The sequence below is a fragment of the Ambystoma mexicanum genome, chromosome 13, assembly GCF_040938575.1.
Source record: "Ambystoma mexicanum isolate Mex_15411 chromosome 13, UKY_AmexF1_1, whole genome shotgun sequence".
Taxonomy (NCBI): Eukaryota; Metazoa; Chordata; class Amphibia; order Caudata; family Ambystomatidae; genus Ambystoma; species Ambystoma mexicanum.
The window spans coordinates 477,360,898-477,379,103 of NC_090938.1; the positions used below are offsets into that span (position 1 = coordinate 477,360,898).

Here is an 18,206-nt window from a genome sequence, read left to right on the forward strand (position 1 = left end):
CAGGGTTGAAGGCTAAGGAGGCAGTGCTGACCCCTGCAGGTTTACCGGGGCATCTCCTTTCACATGGTCTACAGACCCAAAGACATAGCATTTACCAAATGCTCTCTGGAATGGGGGTTTCTGCTGACCTCCCTCTGGTTGGACACCAGAGGATTCACTAGACCTGAAGCCCGCCAAAGGCAAAAACAAACAAAAGGGTTAAACCTGGTTTCGCGCAGAGTAAAACCCAAGAAAGACCTCACTAACAAGAAATGGTGAAAAAAGAAGACGGGGGCCATTTTGACACAATGGTCACCCATGGGTGCTATACTGCAGCTGATTCAGCCTGTGATAAAAAAGCACAATGGTAGGAAAAAGTAAACCACTGCCACCAGCCATTTAATGTAGTGAGGTTAACATACAAATGTTACATGCAAATGTAGGAAAAGGGGCTACTAGGTAACCCCCCCAGCACTCCACATAAGATGGTGTGCGCTGGACCCACAAAGAGAAAAGGTAAGTGAAGTCAATTTCTCTTCACTGTTCTTGGGAACAGTAGATCACACAAGAAAAGGTATTTAAACCTAATGAGAAATCGAAGGGATTTCTCTGACACTGCAGTGTAGGTGTTGTGTGACAACATACAAAAAGTAGTAGTAGTAGAGTTTGTCAGACTCCAAAAACAGTGGAACACAATCCAAATCAGGTAAAAACACGAGTGAGAAAAAAGGGTCTCACTCACTCCAGGGTTAAAATTAAAAAGTTCTAAAGTCCAACAAAAGAGCTGGGGTTCTCCAAGGTTGAAAGGAATTAGCACAGAAATGAGAATTCTCCATAACACTCACAAGCGAGGGAGATTTAACACTAAAATGAAAATCGTACTCAACACCCTGCATTGTACTGTCTCTGAATGCCTTTCTGCAGTCCAAAATTGGATGCTGTAAAATGTTCTTCACCCCAATCCCTTCGAAAACAGGATCTAATCTTCCCTTCTACTAGGATTCCTCCTACTATTACTACCTCCTCGCTTTCCTTCCCTCCCCCTTCCTTTCACACCTCTTTTTCATCCACTCCACACAGCTGTTCCACTGCCTGATCCTGTCTCTAAGCTCTTCCACATGCACCGTGCTCGACCCTCTTCATGCAAAGCTTCATCTTTCCGGTGTAGTTTTCTCTTGTTTTGACGGTTGCTCAGCTCTTCTTGGTCTTCCTGCCTCTCATCTTCCCCCTCTTCACTCTGTCTACAATGTCAGGGTCCCATATTATTCACACTCAAGACATTCCAGTTTCAGACATTCATCTCTCAGATAACTTCTGTGAGGGTAGGAATTCAGGCTGGGCACTAAGGGTTGTACGTGCTGGGGTTATGGCTTGGAACAGTGTGTTGGAGATTTCCTTAATGTTTTCTTCAGGAAGCCTTTGTCAGCCCAAGGCAAGATGGGGGCTCTGAACCGAGGCAGCGATTGGCTGTGGCTGGGAGTGAGGTAGTTTGGAATTCTTTAGAGAGTTCTAAACTGCCTTTCATCCTAGTTACCAGAGTAGGTCGCAGTCTAAGTAGCTCCAGAATCTAAAGCAGGAAATCAAAGAGTTAAAGAAGAATCCTAGTCTCTGAAGAAGGAAGCGTCTAGTGCAGGTCTTCTGTGAAGAAAGTGGGAGTCAGGTGAATCCAGTTCAGAGCTGGAGATCCAGTGAAGTAACCCAGAAGAAGGAAGCTAAGTGAACTCTATTTATAGAACTCAAAAGTAAATGTAACAATATTTGCAGCGTTTAAGGCAACTAAGCTGTAAGCGTACAGCAGCATAATTTGAGTGCAAGTTGTACATAGTTTTTCAACCAAATCTTCGGTACACGGTCTTCAGAGCGCTTGTCTGCGGATTGCTGGGAAAGCTGACAGACAAGTTTACAAGTAAGCTTAACGTTTCTCTCACTCTAACAGAGTCCCTGAACAGAGCAAAAGAAGCCAGCAGCAGATTCCATTTTGTTCAGATGTACGGGAACTCAAGTGTCCGAATGGCAAAAGAAGGGCTTGTACCCATTTATGCGTAGCATAGCAAAGATAGACAATTACCCGAGTGAGAGGTTTCCTGAGAGACAAATTCATTTAGAAAAACCCTGTGGAGGCTGCTAGTTTTGGAATTGTTTCTTAAGGAACAGTGATGCTACAGAAGGAAAGTTAGAAAACATTGTACATAGTTAAAAGATGCAAAGAAAGTGAAAATAAAAGAAAAGACTCAGAGTACTCAGTGACTGGAAGAAAGGACAGCCCAAGCAAGTAATAAAGAAGCTTCAAGCTGGCATTTCTTCAGTCTTCACAGTATAGGAAGCCTATCAGCTAACTAAGCATAGGCTGCAGGTATGAGGGGAGGATTTGGGAGGGAGGAACTACTGGAGGGGATGTTGAATTGGCACAGTCTAAGTAATGTATGTGATTAACTTTTAGGCATCTTTGGCACATACTGGTCCAGTGGTGATTGGGTCCAGAAGTAGTCCAGGAAGAAACCTGTGTGCGTTATTTTCTCCATCTCCCCTTTCCCCTTGAGTTTTCCAGTTCAGCAGTTGTGATTAAGGACTGTTGGATTGGTAGGCTAAGGGGGTCTGGTGGGCCATCGTCACTCCTGCAGGAATTCAGAGACTGGACTGGACATCATAACTGTTAGTCTTTTCTTTCTCTGCTCAATCCTCTATGCTCGAAATGTCTTCTCCCTTTCGAATACAGTCTATTCATTTCCTCTCAATTGTCTTCAAGTGTATCGTGTGTCCTCCTCCCCGTTACTACCCACTTCTGACTTTATTCTCCTGCATTTGCCCTCTGCTCCCAGAATCAGTTTCCTGTTTCTAAAACTCTTTGTGAGTCCTCTCGTGTCTGCTCCTTTTCCCCGTTTGCTCCCAGACAATGGAACGCTCTCCATCTCTATTCGGCGATCTCTGTATTTTTCAGACCAGTCTTAAAAACCCATCTTCAATCCGCTCTTCCCAATTATTTGTCCGCCCTCTCCGGTTCAGATTTACCTCAAAATGTATAGTTCACTTTGATTGTACAGTTTTAATTTTTGTACTAGCGCTTTTGGCTTAAAGCGGTATATAAATTAAATACAAATGCAAAACAGTGAGCGCTGTGTGCCTACACCTACCAAAGCCCATGTCAAACATTCGATCAGCTTCATCAAATACAAGGTAGGTGACTCTCTGCAAGTTGGTGGCCTTTTTCTTCACATGGTCAATCAATCGACCCTATGAGAAAAGAAATTCAAGAAGGTAAAATGTAGGTACAAATGTAGGTAGTCAATCATACATTCAACGTTCTATAGATTAAACAGTAATTCATCCACAGAATGGCCTGGATTTAAGTTACTTACCAGTAACGGTAGTTCTCCAGCGTTAACTTTCATAGATGTTAGGACAGTTTTTCTGAAGTCCAACTAAGGGCTTAGTAAAACCATTCAACTGAGATAGTACAAGACTCCATTCTTAGTATAAGGCTGTACCACCTGAATATATGGTAGCGTAGACACAGCAGCCATGTTTATTTTAGGAGGGAGAGAAGGTTGTAGAAAAGTACATAGAACCTGTAGTGTACCAAGGATTCAATAGAAACACTTACAACCAGAAATATATTATACAAAATACAAAGTTTATCATGACTACAAGTAGGCCAAGTTAAGTCTTGTGTACATACTGGTCATAGCCATACACACATTAATAAAAACACAATGCTTAAAAAGGTACACAGACCAAAGCATACACCCTCTTCAGAATACCCAACAGTAATTCTAGGGTAGTCAGACCTTCTACACATTTAGTATAGGACACATCAATTCATGAGGAGTAAAGGCAAAAGTTACTTTTAGATTACTTTACAGCAAGTCAAGGGTAGTAGACCCTGTCAGTTATGCAGTGACACCCAGTTAAGGAATCACATAATCAACCACCCCTGTTACCAGGTTACTTTTCTGAATAGTGGAATACAGATTCAAGGAACAGTATATACCTATGACTACATTTATGATAAAACAGTTCTACTAGCTGAGTAAGACCTTTTGGTCTAATATTCAATGACAGTTACTTTTCAGGTCAGTGTAACACGGAATAAGGTAAGCAATAACTTTCTAACTTATTTTAGGATGGCACACAGCTATTCAAGCTAAGTAAAACCTATATACCTTTTAAAGGAGCTATCAGCAACTTAAAGGTAGGTAAAAACCTAAGACTTGTTTTAGAATCGGTATAAAACAGACCAAGGAAAACAAAAGCCAGTTGGTGAACTTGGACACTAATATTCTGAAAGAAATAGTTAAGCATTACTTTTGGGAAAAGGCACAACCAATTTGCAGGCGAGTAAAACAACCATACATATACTTACTTTTCAGAATGGCAAAACACACATTCAAGCTAAGTAGTATTAGGGGTGCTTTCCTAAAGTCCTACTGGCAGTAAGTCTTTAATAAGCTATCCCAGTGGTTTGCAGATCCCCCAAATCTTAGGATCAGTCAGTACTAGCTTAGGACCTTGGTAGTGTGGTTGAGCAGTCATTAAGAGGAAGATGTGAGCTGTAGGCAAGTACTCTGAAAATTAGACAGGCACAGCAAAGAAGCACTTGCACATATATTTCTATAAAATATATAGATTATACTTACACAAGAATCACTTTAAATACTTCAGAGGGTAATGAAAGAACACTTACTACATAATACACTTCAAAGGGCACTTCCGCTTTTGTGTTTGTTTGCGGTTACATTGTAGCAATGTTAGAAAGGGAAAGGCAAGGTTATTGTATCATTGGTAATTGCACACTCATGCAGTGGTTTTCAACATGTTATGTATTTACTCCACAAACACATTTAGAAAATTCACCCAAAGGGAGGAAAATAAGCGGTTAGTGCAACATGAGCTTAGTTCAAGGTTCTAGAGTCGGTTTCTTCGCCTGACAAGTGTTTTAAATCCAAAAATGCAACACTAGCTAAAAAACAGTTCGGAGAGGGCTTGAAGTCTTGACAAACCGCGAATAATGAAGAATTCCTGCAGACTTCTTCCAGTGTCTAAAGTCACTGAAGCAGTAAGTTAGCAACTAACAAACGAGACCTTAAAACGGACTTGAAAAGGGGACACAAGCAGTTTGGGTTAAAGGTAAGCAAGGGGTTGCCCTGGACACCTCTATGTGCAGTCCAACGCTCTGGAGCGACTTCTTTGAATCAGGTAAGCAATACCCTTTTCCCCACAGTACCTTGAGTTTGAAGAAAGTGTTCGTGTTGGCTCCTCTACAATGTGGCAAGCTCGGGAGCCCGACGCCTGGATACCTTTGTCTGGTGACAAAAGGCAGGACAATGGATGGGGTCTTCCAGCAGCAGTCTCGAGGGTGGACCTGCAGCATGCCTTTAAGTAACTTCTTGTTTCACTCTACAGTGTTGGCACCTTTTCACCAGCACCAACAAAGGACAGATCACCTTGTCATTCTTCTTCGCTTCCTGCAGCCACACTCTGGTAAGTGGGGTCTGGGCAAGTTGGATCAGATCTCTGAAGTGTCCTTGCGATCTCAGAACAGATTTGGATGGATTTGAACTTTCCACAACGATGCACTCGAAATGGGCAGCAGCGCTCCTGATATTGGGGTTCCGTAGCTCTGGAAACTCCTAGGACCTCAGGAGATGGCTTGTTTCAAAGTTGGTCTTGGGACTGGATGTACCAAACAGCCAAAAGGGAAAGAGTCGCCCTCTTCGGAGCTAGTCTGTCGCATTGAAAATGGCGTCAGGACAGCATTGGTCGCTTCACAGTGTTGCAAAGGGTCTGCAGGAGTCTCTGGTCGTCTTCTTCTTTGGTTACTTGTTTCCTGTGGTCGACTTCCTTTACACTCCAGAAGCCTCACCTTTTATACAGTTCCAGCACACACTCCTCTCCAGCCTTTTACAGGAAGGGGCATTTGGCTGTCCAATCAGGACAGCAGACATCCTGTGGAAGCTAGCCCTATTCAGGCACTCTGGCAGACAAAGGACAGGGGGGTGGAAGACTTCTCCCACTTCCTGCCTGCCCAGACACTCGGGAGCATAGGCAGGGGATACCTACTGGTTCCCGGCAAAGGCAAAACCCACACACAGATCTTAGAGGAAGGGCTAACAAAGAACAACCATGCTAGTAAATGAGAAAAAAGTAGTGAGGCCTCAAGTTGGTATTTGGGTAACCCTATTGTGCACTACCGAGGATATGGACATAGCCTGTGGTATAAAAAATACACAATAGTTGGTAGAACACGTCCACTGCCAGCAGCCATAACGACGTGTTTGTCTATGTAACTAAAAAGTCACAGGAGCAGAGAAGGGGATAATAAGTAAGTGTTGTATGCCAACCTCAGACTATAAAGTTTTGGGAGAGAGACTAAGTAGCTCTCTATCCATCCTTATGAACTGTAGTTAACTGTTAGGCAAGATTGTATGCAGTACCCTTTGGGACACTACACCAACCTTGTCCTCCTGGCAATAGGTAACCCAACCTTTAGTATAAGTCTGTACCACACAGGTTGGTAGTGTGGCTGAGCAGCCAGGCTCATCTCAAGAGGGGTCAATGTGAGCAGTAGGGCTTTTACAGAGATTCACAGGGACAAGTATTCAAATACTTGAAACACGTGTATGAGCGCGATACAAATAACATTAAAAATAAGTTCTTACACTCAAGGTTTCGTGATTAAATAATTAGTAATTTATTTAACGGTCAGTTGAATAAGCCTTCTTCAGAAGGGAGCAATATAGGAGTAACAAATATACACTTCAAAATACACCCTCTTAGTTTCTCTGAATCAGCAAGCATCCATTTGGGATGGCACACAGATGGTTCCTACACCATGAGGCGTCTTAAATAACTAGGACACTGTGGACATTAATATATCACTTGTATATTTAGAGCAATACAGAGTTTGGTGTCGGACAAGGTTTTGGAAATACAAAGATTACACAAATATTCTGAAGCAGGTAAGTACTTTTGAACCCCCCACCCCCTCCCATGCAAAGTAAATTAACCCTTTCCTGGAGGAAAGGTAAAGCACAAAGTCAGTGGTAAGAAGAGTCTTTCAGGGAGCCAGGCCAGCCAATGTTAATTGAGCAAAAGTCTAGGTGAGCTGAATCACTTCTTGCAGGTAAGTAAAAGTCTTACAAAATGTTTTTAAAGTCTTTGTAGAAAAAATAGAATCACTGTATGGCCACAAGCTGGAGGCTTGTGAGGGGTAAAGCTGCAAGCAACTCTGCAAAAGCAACCAAGACAAGTCTCAACTGAGAACAAGCAAGACTACACAACAAGAGATAAGTCCCCTTAGTTTTACAGTACCTTTGGTTAGAAGAAATTGGTTCCAGCTGGCTTCTGTTCCTGTGTAGGTCTGCAGATCCTGTTCCTGGGCCTCAGTCGTGGGGACAAGAGGAAGGACGTCTGGGGACTCCTGCACTACAAATTGAAGGTTGGCGGCAGCAATGGGCAAACTTCAGATCAGCGGCACTTTGCGGTTTGAGCTCCTTGCGGCTCTCGCAAATAGCACCACTGCGGACACCACTATGGACTTTCTTCGCATCTGGGGGGTCCACACTCTTGAGGTGGATCAGGCTTGTTCAGTCCTGCTTCATGGGAGTCTGGAGGATCTTACTGGAGCTCAGGTCCGACTTAAGGACACTCACTCGATTCTGGTGTTCCTCTCCCTGGCACTTCGGATCCTGCAGCAGCAACGGAAGTTCAGCCAGCACCGTGAGGATTTCCAGATGAGCTCATTTTGGGATCAATTGATCCCACCAATCCAAGGGGAAAAGTTGTCCTTTGCAGGGCTTTTCTAGTCTAGCACTGCAGCAGGGCTTCACCATGACAAACCAACAGTCCAGGAGTTGCAGCAGGTGTCTCTTCAAAGTTATTCTTCAGATTCCTTCATCCAGTGGTTGACTGCCTTACAAACCAAAAGCCTTGCCTTTTATGCAGAGTTCTCCCATTCATTCCAGCCTAGTTGTCAATTACACAGCAGGGTGGCTGTCCTCCAAGGACATCCAGCCGGCCAATCACCTTTGGGTGCATTCCTGTAACCAAGGGGATTAAGCACAGGGAGTTTCTGGCACCCCCCTCACTTCCTGCCCCTGCCAGACATACTGGAGCCAGAGGCGGTCTTCACTGGTGAATCCCACCAAAGACAAAACTAACAAAGACCAAACCTGGTTTGGCACGCAGAGTAAATCTCAAGATGGACCTTTCCAACAAGAAATGGCGAAAAAAGGGGGCCATTTTGATAAAATGGGCACCCATGGGTGTCTTAATGCAGCTGCAATTTCAGCACGCAGTAAAAACACACAATGGTTGTAAAAAGTAAACCACTGCTACCAGCCATTAATTGTAGAAAGGGTAACAAAAATGTTACATGAGAAACTGGACAAAGGAGATACTAAGTAACCCCTCCAGCACCCTATGGTAATATAGTGTGTGCTGGGTCTAGAAAGTTACATAATGTAAGTCAAGTCAATTTCACTTCACTGCTCTTGGAAAATCTAAGAGACCTCCCTGTGCCACTGCATTGAAGGGCTGTGTGTCACAATGCAAAGATGATGCCTATGGATTTTGTCAGACTCCAAAGTCAAAAGAAACAGTGTCCAATTCACAGAAAAATACGAGAGAGTGGGAAAAAGGTTGCACTCCAGCAAAAGAGCTAAAGTGCTAGGGAGAGGAACACGAGAATTGATTGAGTGTATTTAAGTCGGACCTGAGCTCCATGATGATCCTCCGGATTCTCAGGAAGCAGGCCTGACCAAGCCTGAGCCACCTCAACAGATTGCTGGACCCCAGATGCGAGGAAAGTCCAGAGTGGTATCCGAGAACCACTGGGTTGCTATTTGCTATAGACGCGAGGAACTGAAATTGCAAAGTGCCGCTGAATTGACTGCCACTGACCTTCCCATTCCAGTGCAGGAGTCCCCAGACGTCCTCCCTCTTGTCCCCACGACTGGGGCCCATGAACACAAGGATCTGCAGAGCTGTACAGGAACAGAAGCCAGCTGGAACCATTTCTTCCAACCAAAAGGTACTGTAAAGTCTATGAGAATGTAACTCTTGTTGTGTAGCCCTACTTGCTCTCAGTTGAGACTTGTCTTGGTTGGCCTTGCAGAGTTGCTGATAGCTTTCCCCCTCACAAGCCTCCCAGCTTGTGACCCTTCAAGTGAATCGTATTTCTACAAACTTTTCTAAAAACATTGTGCAAGACTTACTTACCTGCAAAGAAGATCTTCAGTTCCCCTAGACTTTGCTCAACTCACATTGGCTGTCCTGGCTCCCCGAGAGACTCTTCTTACCTTTGACTCTGTGCCTTTACCTTTCACACAGGAAAGGGTTACATTTACTTGACATTGTAAGGTTTAAAAAGTACTCAGTTTATTAATTATTTGTTAGCCTTTGTTTTATTCCTATCTCTAACCTTAGCACCATACTCAGTATTGCTCGAAATTTAGCAGTAATAAATCAATGTCCACAGTGCCCTATCTATTTAAGTAACCTGAGGTTGTAGGAAGTGTCTATGTGTCATCCCCAATGGGTATTGTCTGATTTAGAGAAGTTTTGAAGTGTATTATAATTGTTACATGTTTTACTCCCTTCTGAAGAAGGCGTATATAACTGACTGTTAAATAAATCAATAATTGTTTAATCAAGAAACCGAGTGTGTTCATTTGAATAACTGTCAATGTGAAACTCTGTTACAACTCTACTGCTCACACTGACCCTTCTTGAGATAAGAAACATAGGAAACACAGACTACCACCTTCTCCTGTATTTTACCAGCATTTAGACCACAAACAGTAAAACAAATATCATGTATCATCAGGTATCAACAAGACTCTAAACCTCTTCGGTTATTTGCAGGAAACTTTGGATGATTTATTTCACAACATGGTTTCCTTACTGCAAAATCTGATGTCTAAAAACACAAGTCACATCATAATTTTCACAGATACAAAACATTCTTCATGGGTTAGTGTACAAAACACAGACGGACTATGGTAATTACCACCCAACTCCCTTGAAATTGAACCTACCGTATGGACAGTTCCTAAAATTAGAATTGCTCAAGTATCCAACAATTCGAAATATATGCAACCGACCTGACAGAGCGATTGGAACAAGTGTACCCACGAAAAAATGTATTAAAAAAATGCAGGGAAATGAGCTAAGATTACCTCATGAGAAATCAATCTGACAAAACAAACTAAGGCCAATCATGATAAAATCACATGTGTTGCGACAAAGTCCAATTAGCAATGCAATCAAGAAGAGCATATTGAAACACTGGCCCCTGGTAAAGACTCCGGACTTCAACGCTTTAAGACCAAGATTTGCTTTTTAAAAAAAAAATAAACAGCAACCTTAAACAAATGCTGGTGCATACCTACAAAGATTAATAAAATGTGAGAAATAACCAAACCACCCTGTGGGCCCTCCCCCCAGTAGTAGGACATTTTAAATGTGGGCAATGCTCAGTATGCAACCTGATGGCCAACATTAAAAGTATTGACTTGTACAACACCAAATGGAACTTGAAGGAATTTGCGAACTGCAAGACTACTTGGGCGGTATATATCATGAGATGCCCTTTTATCCATTGGTATATAGGCAAAACAAGAAGACCTGTGCGTCAACGCATATGTGAACACCGGTCGGGTTTAAAAAAAAACAAGATACCGGACAAACCCCTGGTAGATCATTATGCAAACAAGCAGTACATATACACAGACATGAAATGGTTTGTGATACAGACTGTTAAAGAAAAAACCTGAGGGGGCGATAGGGACCTGGCACTCAAGAGGTTGGAACAGAAATGGTTCCAGATATTGGATACTGTAAAAAAAAAATGTTCTGAATGGAGTCTGTTCTTTTAGATCACAACCTCAGATAGGACTCATTGCACTAAACTAGGACATCTAAAGCACAGGGAAAAGGCAGTAGTCCCCAATGCAAGATCTTGCACCCATGAGGATATCCATCACGTTTATCATTAGGAAAACAGAGCACAATACACTAAGGGAAAAGTACACCGATTTATTTTGTGGAGTAGGTCTTCGAAACCAAGGTGTTAACTAATGATGTACCAGAATACAAACGAAACCAGTTACTTTTACAAAAGGGTAACTTGATGCGTTTGTTGCTATAAATGAACAATATGAACCTATGTATGGTTTGTAAAAGCAAAGTCAAAGTACAAATCACCATCAAACCCATATGCTTAAAGAATGTGGCTGTTTTTTTGTATTGTAACACAAAGCCAGAAATAAGCCCTCTTATGTGCGGATATATGCATTATAAGAAATATATGCAGTACCATGTATATATGGCTAGACAGCGTGTGGGGCATGTAGAATCATCAACACCCTATGTGCGATGTCCATTAGCCCGTAACACAAATACATTTAAGTAGGACACAATGTGAGGAAGCCAGAACTAGCATCTCACATAACTAAGCATTGGAAATTTGGCTCATTAAAATAAGACGCGATTAAAATCTAAATAAAAATGTTGTGTATATAAAATGAAACATGTCTGTAAACCAGAAATACAATTGGTAAAGTGCAAGATATGAAACGTCTTGTATCAGCTATCCTCCACTTTGAACCTCCATAGGAGGAAGTTACGATGTGATCAGCTTTAGTCCCATTTCTTGCTCTAATAATTAACATGGAGCAGCAACTGTTAGGGAGAATTCTCAGAAATGTGCCAATTCCCGCCACCTTAGAGACCCCCAGCAACTTTGCTGGATTTTGAGGACTTGATCTATTTTTACCTGGAGAGAGTGTGACCCTTTTTTCCCACTCATGTATTTTAATATGATTTTATACACTGTTTCTTTTGGTTGCGGAGTCTGACAAACTCCATAGGCATCTTTTACATTTTGTCACACAGCACCTTCAGTGCAGTGGCACAGGGAAGTCTTTCAGATTTCCCAAAGGTTTAATACATCCTCTTGTATAAACTACTGTTTCCAAGAGCAGTAAAGTGAAATTGACTTTTCTTACCATTGTAACTTTTAGACCCAGCACACCCCATCTTACAATAGAGTGCTGGAGGGGTTACCTAGTATAAACTTTGTTTAGCTTCTCATGTAACATTTTGTATGTTACACTTTTCGCACTGAATGGCTGTTGGCAGTGGTTTTGTTTGAACTACCATGGTGCCTTTACCACAGGCTGCGTTTGCAGCTACAGTAAAGCACCCACGGCAGCCATCTTTGTCAAAATAGTCCTTCTAGAGATTTGCTCTGCGCGCCAACTCAGGTTTGGTCTCCTTGTTCATTTCGCCTTTAACGGGATTCAAGAGTGAAGCCTGCCTCTGGCTCCAGAGTGTTTGGGGTAGGCAGGAAGTGAGGGATGTGCCCGAAACCCTCTGTGCTTAGTTTCCTAGGAGAACCAAATGCACTCTGTGATGATTGGTCGGCTGACTGTCCGGCAAGGACAGCCACCCTGCTGGGTGAGGGACAGCTAGGCTGGAATGAATGGGTGAGAACGGAATAAAAGTGGAGTCTTTTGGCTTGGAAGGCAGAGTCGACCACTGGACGAAGGAACAGAAGAACTTAAAGAGGACGCCTGCTGCAACTCATGGACCGTTGGTTTGCCCGGTGAAGCCCTGCTGCAGTGCCGAATCACCAAGTTCGCATTGACAGAGAAGCCCCTGCAAGGACAACTTCTCCCCTTGAGTTGGTGGGACCAATCAACTCCAAAGTAATCCACCTGGACACCCATCTCAGAGCTAGTTGAAATTCCTCAGAGTTGCTGCAGGAAACTGTAGCGCCAGGGAGAGGGACACCGGATTGCGTGCATTGCTTGTAAGCTGGCCTAAAGCTTTTGGAAGATTGTCCAGACTTCCACGAAGCAGGACCGACAAAACCCAACTCCCCCTCAGATGAGTGCGGGACCTCAGATGTGAGGAAAGTCCACCTTGAGAACCAGGAACCACGCTTACTGCTATTTGCTGTACCGCAAGGACCTGAAACGTGAAACAGCCACTGAAAGTAAAGTTTGCCGGTTGCCAGCTTTGACCGTTGCAGTGCAGGAGTCCCCCGATGTCCTCCCTCTTGTCCCCACGACTGAGGCCCAGGAACAGTGAGATCTGCAGAGCTGCAAAGGAACAGAAGTCTTCAGTATTAGTGCTAGGGTTTGGGTAAACAGGGTCCTGTCAGCTTCCTATAAATTATTCAAAGGTACTCGTCAAGGGTGTCCTTTATCGCCCTACCTTTTTAATTTAGCTCTGGAACCATTTTTGATTTATATTCGACAATCTCAGTCTTTTAGGGTTTAAGATAGGAAAAATTGAAGTTAAGGTGTTGGCTTACGCTGATGATGCTACGATCATCCTTGGTAATCCTGAAACGGGTGGAAATATTCTATGAGGTATGGTTCAAGTGGGTAGGCTCTCGGAGCACACAATCAAATGGGAAAAACAATGGTATTTCCAGTCTGAGATACTCCTGTACTTGATCAGTTGTTGAACTGGAATTGTAAATGGGAAAGTAGATCTGTGAAATATTTGGGTGTGTACCTCACTAGACATATGAAAACGATGATTGGGTTTAATGTTGATAAAGTCATTGAAGCTTTTTGGAAGGACATTCGTAAATGGGAAAGACTACCATTGACTATTTGGGCAAAAGTTAACGCCATTAAGATGGTACTCTTACCCAAGGTTGTATACATTATCCAGTCTCTTCCATTAAAATTTGCGAAAAAGGCTCTTGGTCGGGTAGATAAAGTATTTCAGGAATTTTTATGGCGTGCTGGGAAGAGACCCAAAACACTGAGGTATCTTATGATCCAGGGGACATCTGAAGGTGGTTTTGGATATCCCATGCTCGAAAATTATTACAATGGCTTTTTGTTAAAAGAAATCGCCTATTTACTTCTCTATGAATGGTCCAGTGGGTCCACTTTGGGCTTGAATTTAGGAGCATAAATTGAGACCTTTTTGCATTGAAAGTTTATACTCCTTTGGTACGTTGCCTAGGCAAGTGGCTAATTTACAATCTGTGATGGTTACTAAGGATACCATCATCTCCTTGGTTACTGGTGGAGGGCAAAAGCTTTATTTATATAAGGAAGCTTCCATCTGGCAGAATCCAGGTTTGCAGATTAATAATAGGATGTTGTGTTGGAGAAGCTGGATTAACAGGGGCATATTGTTGATAGAAGATATTTGGTATGAAGGGGGTATGCCGTCTTGAGGATTTGAAGGATAAATTTGGTTTACATCAAAGGGAATTGCAAAAGGTATAATTTGTTGAGTGCTTGAATATCGGAGAGGAGTCCGATGATTGACTTGCCTCTGATGCAGAGACTTGGTGTAATTTTCTTTATACTGCTCCACATAGGGTATCTAGATTTTTTAAACTCTTTCCGACTGAAAGTCGTTCCTTAGTATTATGGGATAAGTTGAGATGTGCATGGTCTGAAGAACTTGGAGAGGTTATATCTCTGACGGAGTGTGAAAGTATGTGGAAGGTTCCGATTAGGGCAAAGGCTGATTTGAATTTGCGCTTCATTCACCGGAGGACTTTAGGGCACCTTTTTTGGACCCTGGATAGGGTGTGTAAATTGGGACTTTGTAATAATGATAAGTGCTGGGGTTGTTTGAAGGAAAGGGGTACTATGTTACACATGTTATGGGATTGCGAGAAAGTAATGGGGTTTTTTAATGAAATCTTGGATAGGGTTGATATGGTATTGAGATTGCTTTTCCTAGGAATCCATTAGCTGTGATAATTAAGTCTTTGAGCTGTGTTCGGCATCTTGAAGAATATCTAATGTTGTGTTGGATTAATAAGGTCCTTTTGGTTGCCGTTAGATTAATATTGCTTGTCTGGAAGACTAGGAAAAAGCCACGCGTGGAAGATTGGTTAGTTCAGGTGCAAATTCTTTCACGTTTTGAGAAATTGAAATGAGGTAAATTACATAGAGAAGAAGTCTATAATGAACAATGGAGTAAATTCAATGAGTTTTATGCCTGATGCTGCGTCAGAATGTTTTTTTTACTTTGTTTTTATCTTCAGGTGGTGGGAGGGTTGATGTTTGTGTCTTCTATGTTGTATTTTGTTGGTAAAATTAAAAATTGTGTTTTTGATAATAGATTAGCAGTGAATTGACAATCAGAGAACATGTTCATTTACTTTGTTCGTTTTTCTGTATTTGACTTAATGTAATCACTACATTTTGTACTCAGTTTGCTCTGATTGTTTTGCTTATGGTTGTCTTTTCTGAACTGTAATTGTTTTGTTGAACTAAATAGTAGAAAAAAAGTCTTCAGCTGCATCTTTTCTTCTTTACCACAGTACTGTAAAATAAGTCTAAGAAAACTTGCCTCTTACTATGGAAGTGCTTGTAACTTCTGCAACTCACAAGCCTAATCAGCTTGTGGCCCTACAATTGATTCTTTTCATCAAAGACTTCTAAGAACTTGTGCACCAGACTTTTCCATTACTTACCTGAATTGCTTTCTCCTATCCAAGACTTTTGCCCATTGACTTTGGCTTAGCCTATTGAATTGAATGACTCTTCAGGTGAACTCTAAAAGTAATTGCCCTGCTCAGGGATATTTGTAATTTCTTGTGTTCTAATAACCTTTGCCGTTTACAAACTTTAAGAGTATTCTGAATGCCAACAGTAAGATATTAATGTCCCCAGCAGCCTAGTTACTGAAGTCACCTCTGGGTGTAGGTTGTGTCTGTGGGCCATCCCAAAAGGGTCTTGTCTGATTCAGAACTTCAGTGTACAGTATTGAGGTACATGTGTGTTACTGTTCTATTGCTCCCTTCTGAAGAAGGCTTTATAACTGACTGATAAATTATTAATTGTTTATGCAAGAAACCTTGAGTTTAAGAGTTCATTTGAGTAACTGTGAATCTTTGTGTAACTCCACTACTGCTCACATTTCCCCTCTTGAGATAATCCTGGCTGCTCAACACGCTACCAAAACTGTAGTACAAGCCTATACCAAAGGTTGGGTTGCCTATACCTGTAGTCATTTATTTATTTATTTATTCGCATTTGTTAAGCGCACAGGCAGCCCAGAGGGCATCGTGGCGCTTGTTACAGATATGAACATGACTTGTTATACATACAGAAAAGTCATTACTTAATTGCAAGAGAAAAGTAGTAGCTACAGGAGAGGAGGAGAAGAGAGGAGGAGGAGAGGGTCAGAAGACAGGACGTTGAAGGAGTTAGTTGAACAAGGTGGTTTTCAGTTTTTTTCGGAAGGCAGCGAGAGAGGTTTCTGCTCTGAGCGTGCTAGGTAATGCGTTCCATAGCTTAGGGGCGATGTAGGGGAAGCTTATTCCACCTGCTTTAGCTCGTTTGATGCGTGGGACCCTAAGTTGGTTGGTGTGGCATTGTCCCGTTGGTCTAGTGGAGTGAGATCTGACTAGCGTGTCAGACAGGTATGAAGGTGCAGACAGGCTAATACATTTGTGTGCGGTGGTAAGTATTTTGAATGTAATGCACTCTAGGTAGCCAGTGTGCTTCCCTTCTGGTTTGCGCGATGTGGTCACTTTTAGGTATATTGAGGGCTGCTCTTAGTGCATTATTTTGTGTTTGGAGTTTATTGAGATTGGAGTTGGAGGTGCCAGCCAATAGCACATTACAATAATCTAGTTTGGCTCCAATGGTGGCTCTGGCAGTGGATAGGCAATTATCTTTAGTTAGGAAAGGTTTGATTGCATTAATGTGCTCAGGGCGGAGGCAGAGACAATGGAGTTGACTTGCTTGTCCATGGAGAGTGATGCGTCAATGTGGACTCCTAGTGTTTTAACAGAAGGTAGAACTGGGATGACACAATTGTCTATGCAGAAGTTGGTGAAGAGTGGGTCGAGGTTCGTGAGAGTGGATTTTTGGCCAAGGATGAGAATTTCGGTCTTATCTCCGTTAAGACAGACTGTTTGTGGCCATCCATGCTTGGATGGTGGCGTATATATTCTGGAGGGTGGCTGCGTCCTGGTGGTAGAGTCCTGTGAGCGGGAGGAGTACTTGGGTATCGTCAGCGCAGTTGGTGTATGTGATCCCAAGTGCGTCCAGTTTATCAAAGAGAGGTTTGGTAAAAAGATTATAGAGCGTGGGAGCCGTACATGAGCCCTGAGGGACTCCATACCTGATGGTGGTAGGCTCTGCGTTGGCTGTATTGGAAAACACTTTCATCACTCTACCTTCGAGGAAGGAGGTGATCCAATTTGTGGCTTGTTCGGAAAAATGTGCGGCCTGGGTGAGATGGTTCGTGAGGATGGCGTGATCGACTAAATCAAATGCCGCCGAGAGGTCTAGGAGGAGCAGAAGGGCCGGCTTGCCTTTATTTAAGATCAGGGTAATTTGATTCTTCAGATCTAGTAAGGCGGTTTCAGTGCCATGACCTTTGCGGAATCCGCACTGCCTTTTACCTAGGACAGAGTTGTTTTCCAGGTAGGCCTGTATCTGCATGTGTGCAGCTTTATCTAGGATTTTTAGGAGAAATGGAACCGTAGTAATGGGGCGATAATTATTAGGTTGGGAAGGGTCCAGGGTTGGTTTCTTTAAGAGTGGGCGCACCCATGCCTCTTTAAGGCTGTCAGGGACTTTGCCCGTCTTGAATGAGGCGTTAATGAATGCTGTGATGATTGGTGCGAGGGGTGTCGCACATTATTTAATGATGTTGGGAGGGCATATATCTCCTTTGCATTGAGATGGTTTGAGCTGTTTGAGGATGTGGAGAGTATCCGACTCGGTGATTGGAGAGAAATCGAATTTGGAGGTGTGCTTATCTTTGGCGGTATTGACGGAGAGGGTCCATGAGTTGGAGTGAAACGATTTTTTTTCTTTTTTGTTTTCAAGAGGGGCTGCGGCGTTGATGGCATGGGTGAGGGTGTCTTTGAAGATCTCTGCTACAATGCTGGGGTCGGAGGAGAACGGGGGTGCTAGGCAAGGGATGTTGAGAAGGGGACGTATATTGTCTGCTGTACGTTTTTTGGCACTTCTGGCTAGCATGGCCGGTGCTGGTATAAGAGGTATGGAGTAGGAGGATATGGGGATGCAGAATTGAAGGCAGTTGTGATCAGACCATGGAAGGGCTGTGTTGGAGTTGTTTGTAGTGTTCCCAGAGGGTACTGCATTCAAACTTTGCCCAACACACTGTAACTAGAAAGATACAGGCAAAGTGAGAAAGGGGATACAATGCGTCTCCTCAGCACTCCACATAAGGCTGTGTGTGCTGATCTCAAAAGAAAAGCA

General features: G+C 42.9%; 1 protein-coding gene across 4 annotated transcripts in view; it reads right to left on the bottom strand.

Moving 5' to 3' along the window:
- The window catches only part of DDX42 (DEAD-box helicase 42), a 459,832-nt gene that overhangs the window by 246,142 nt on the left and 195,484 nt on the right, over positions 1-18,206 (bottom strand). For all 4 annotated transcript variants that reach the window (XM_069634107.1, XM_069634109.1, XM_069634108.1 and 1 more), the window contains one exon: positions 3,111-3,210. In XM_069634107.1, the coding sequence (XP_069490208.1) occupies positions 3,111-3,210 (100 nt within the window). The remainder of the gene's footprint in view (positions 1-3,110; positions 3,211-18,206) is intronic.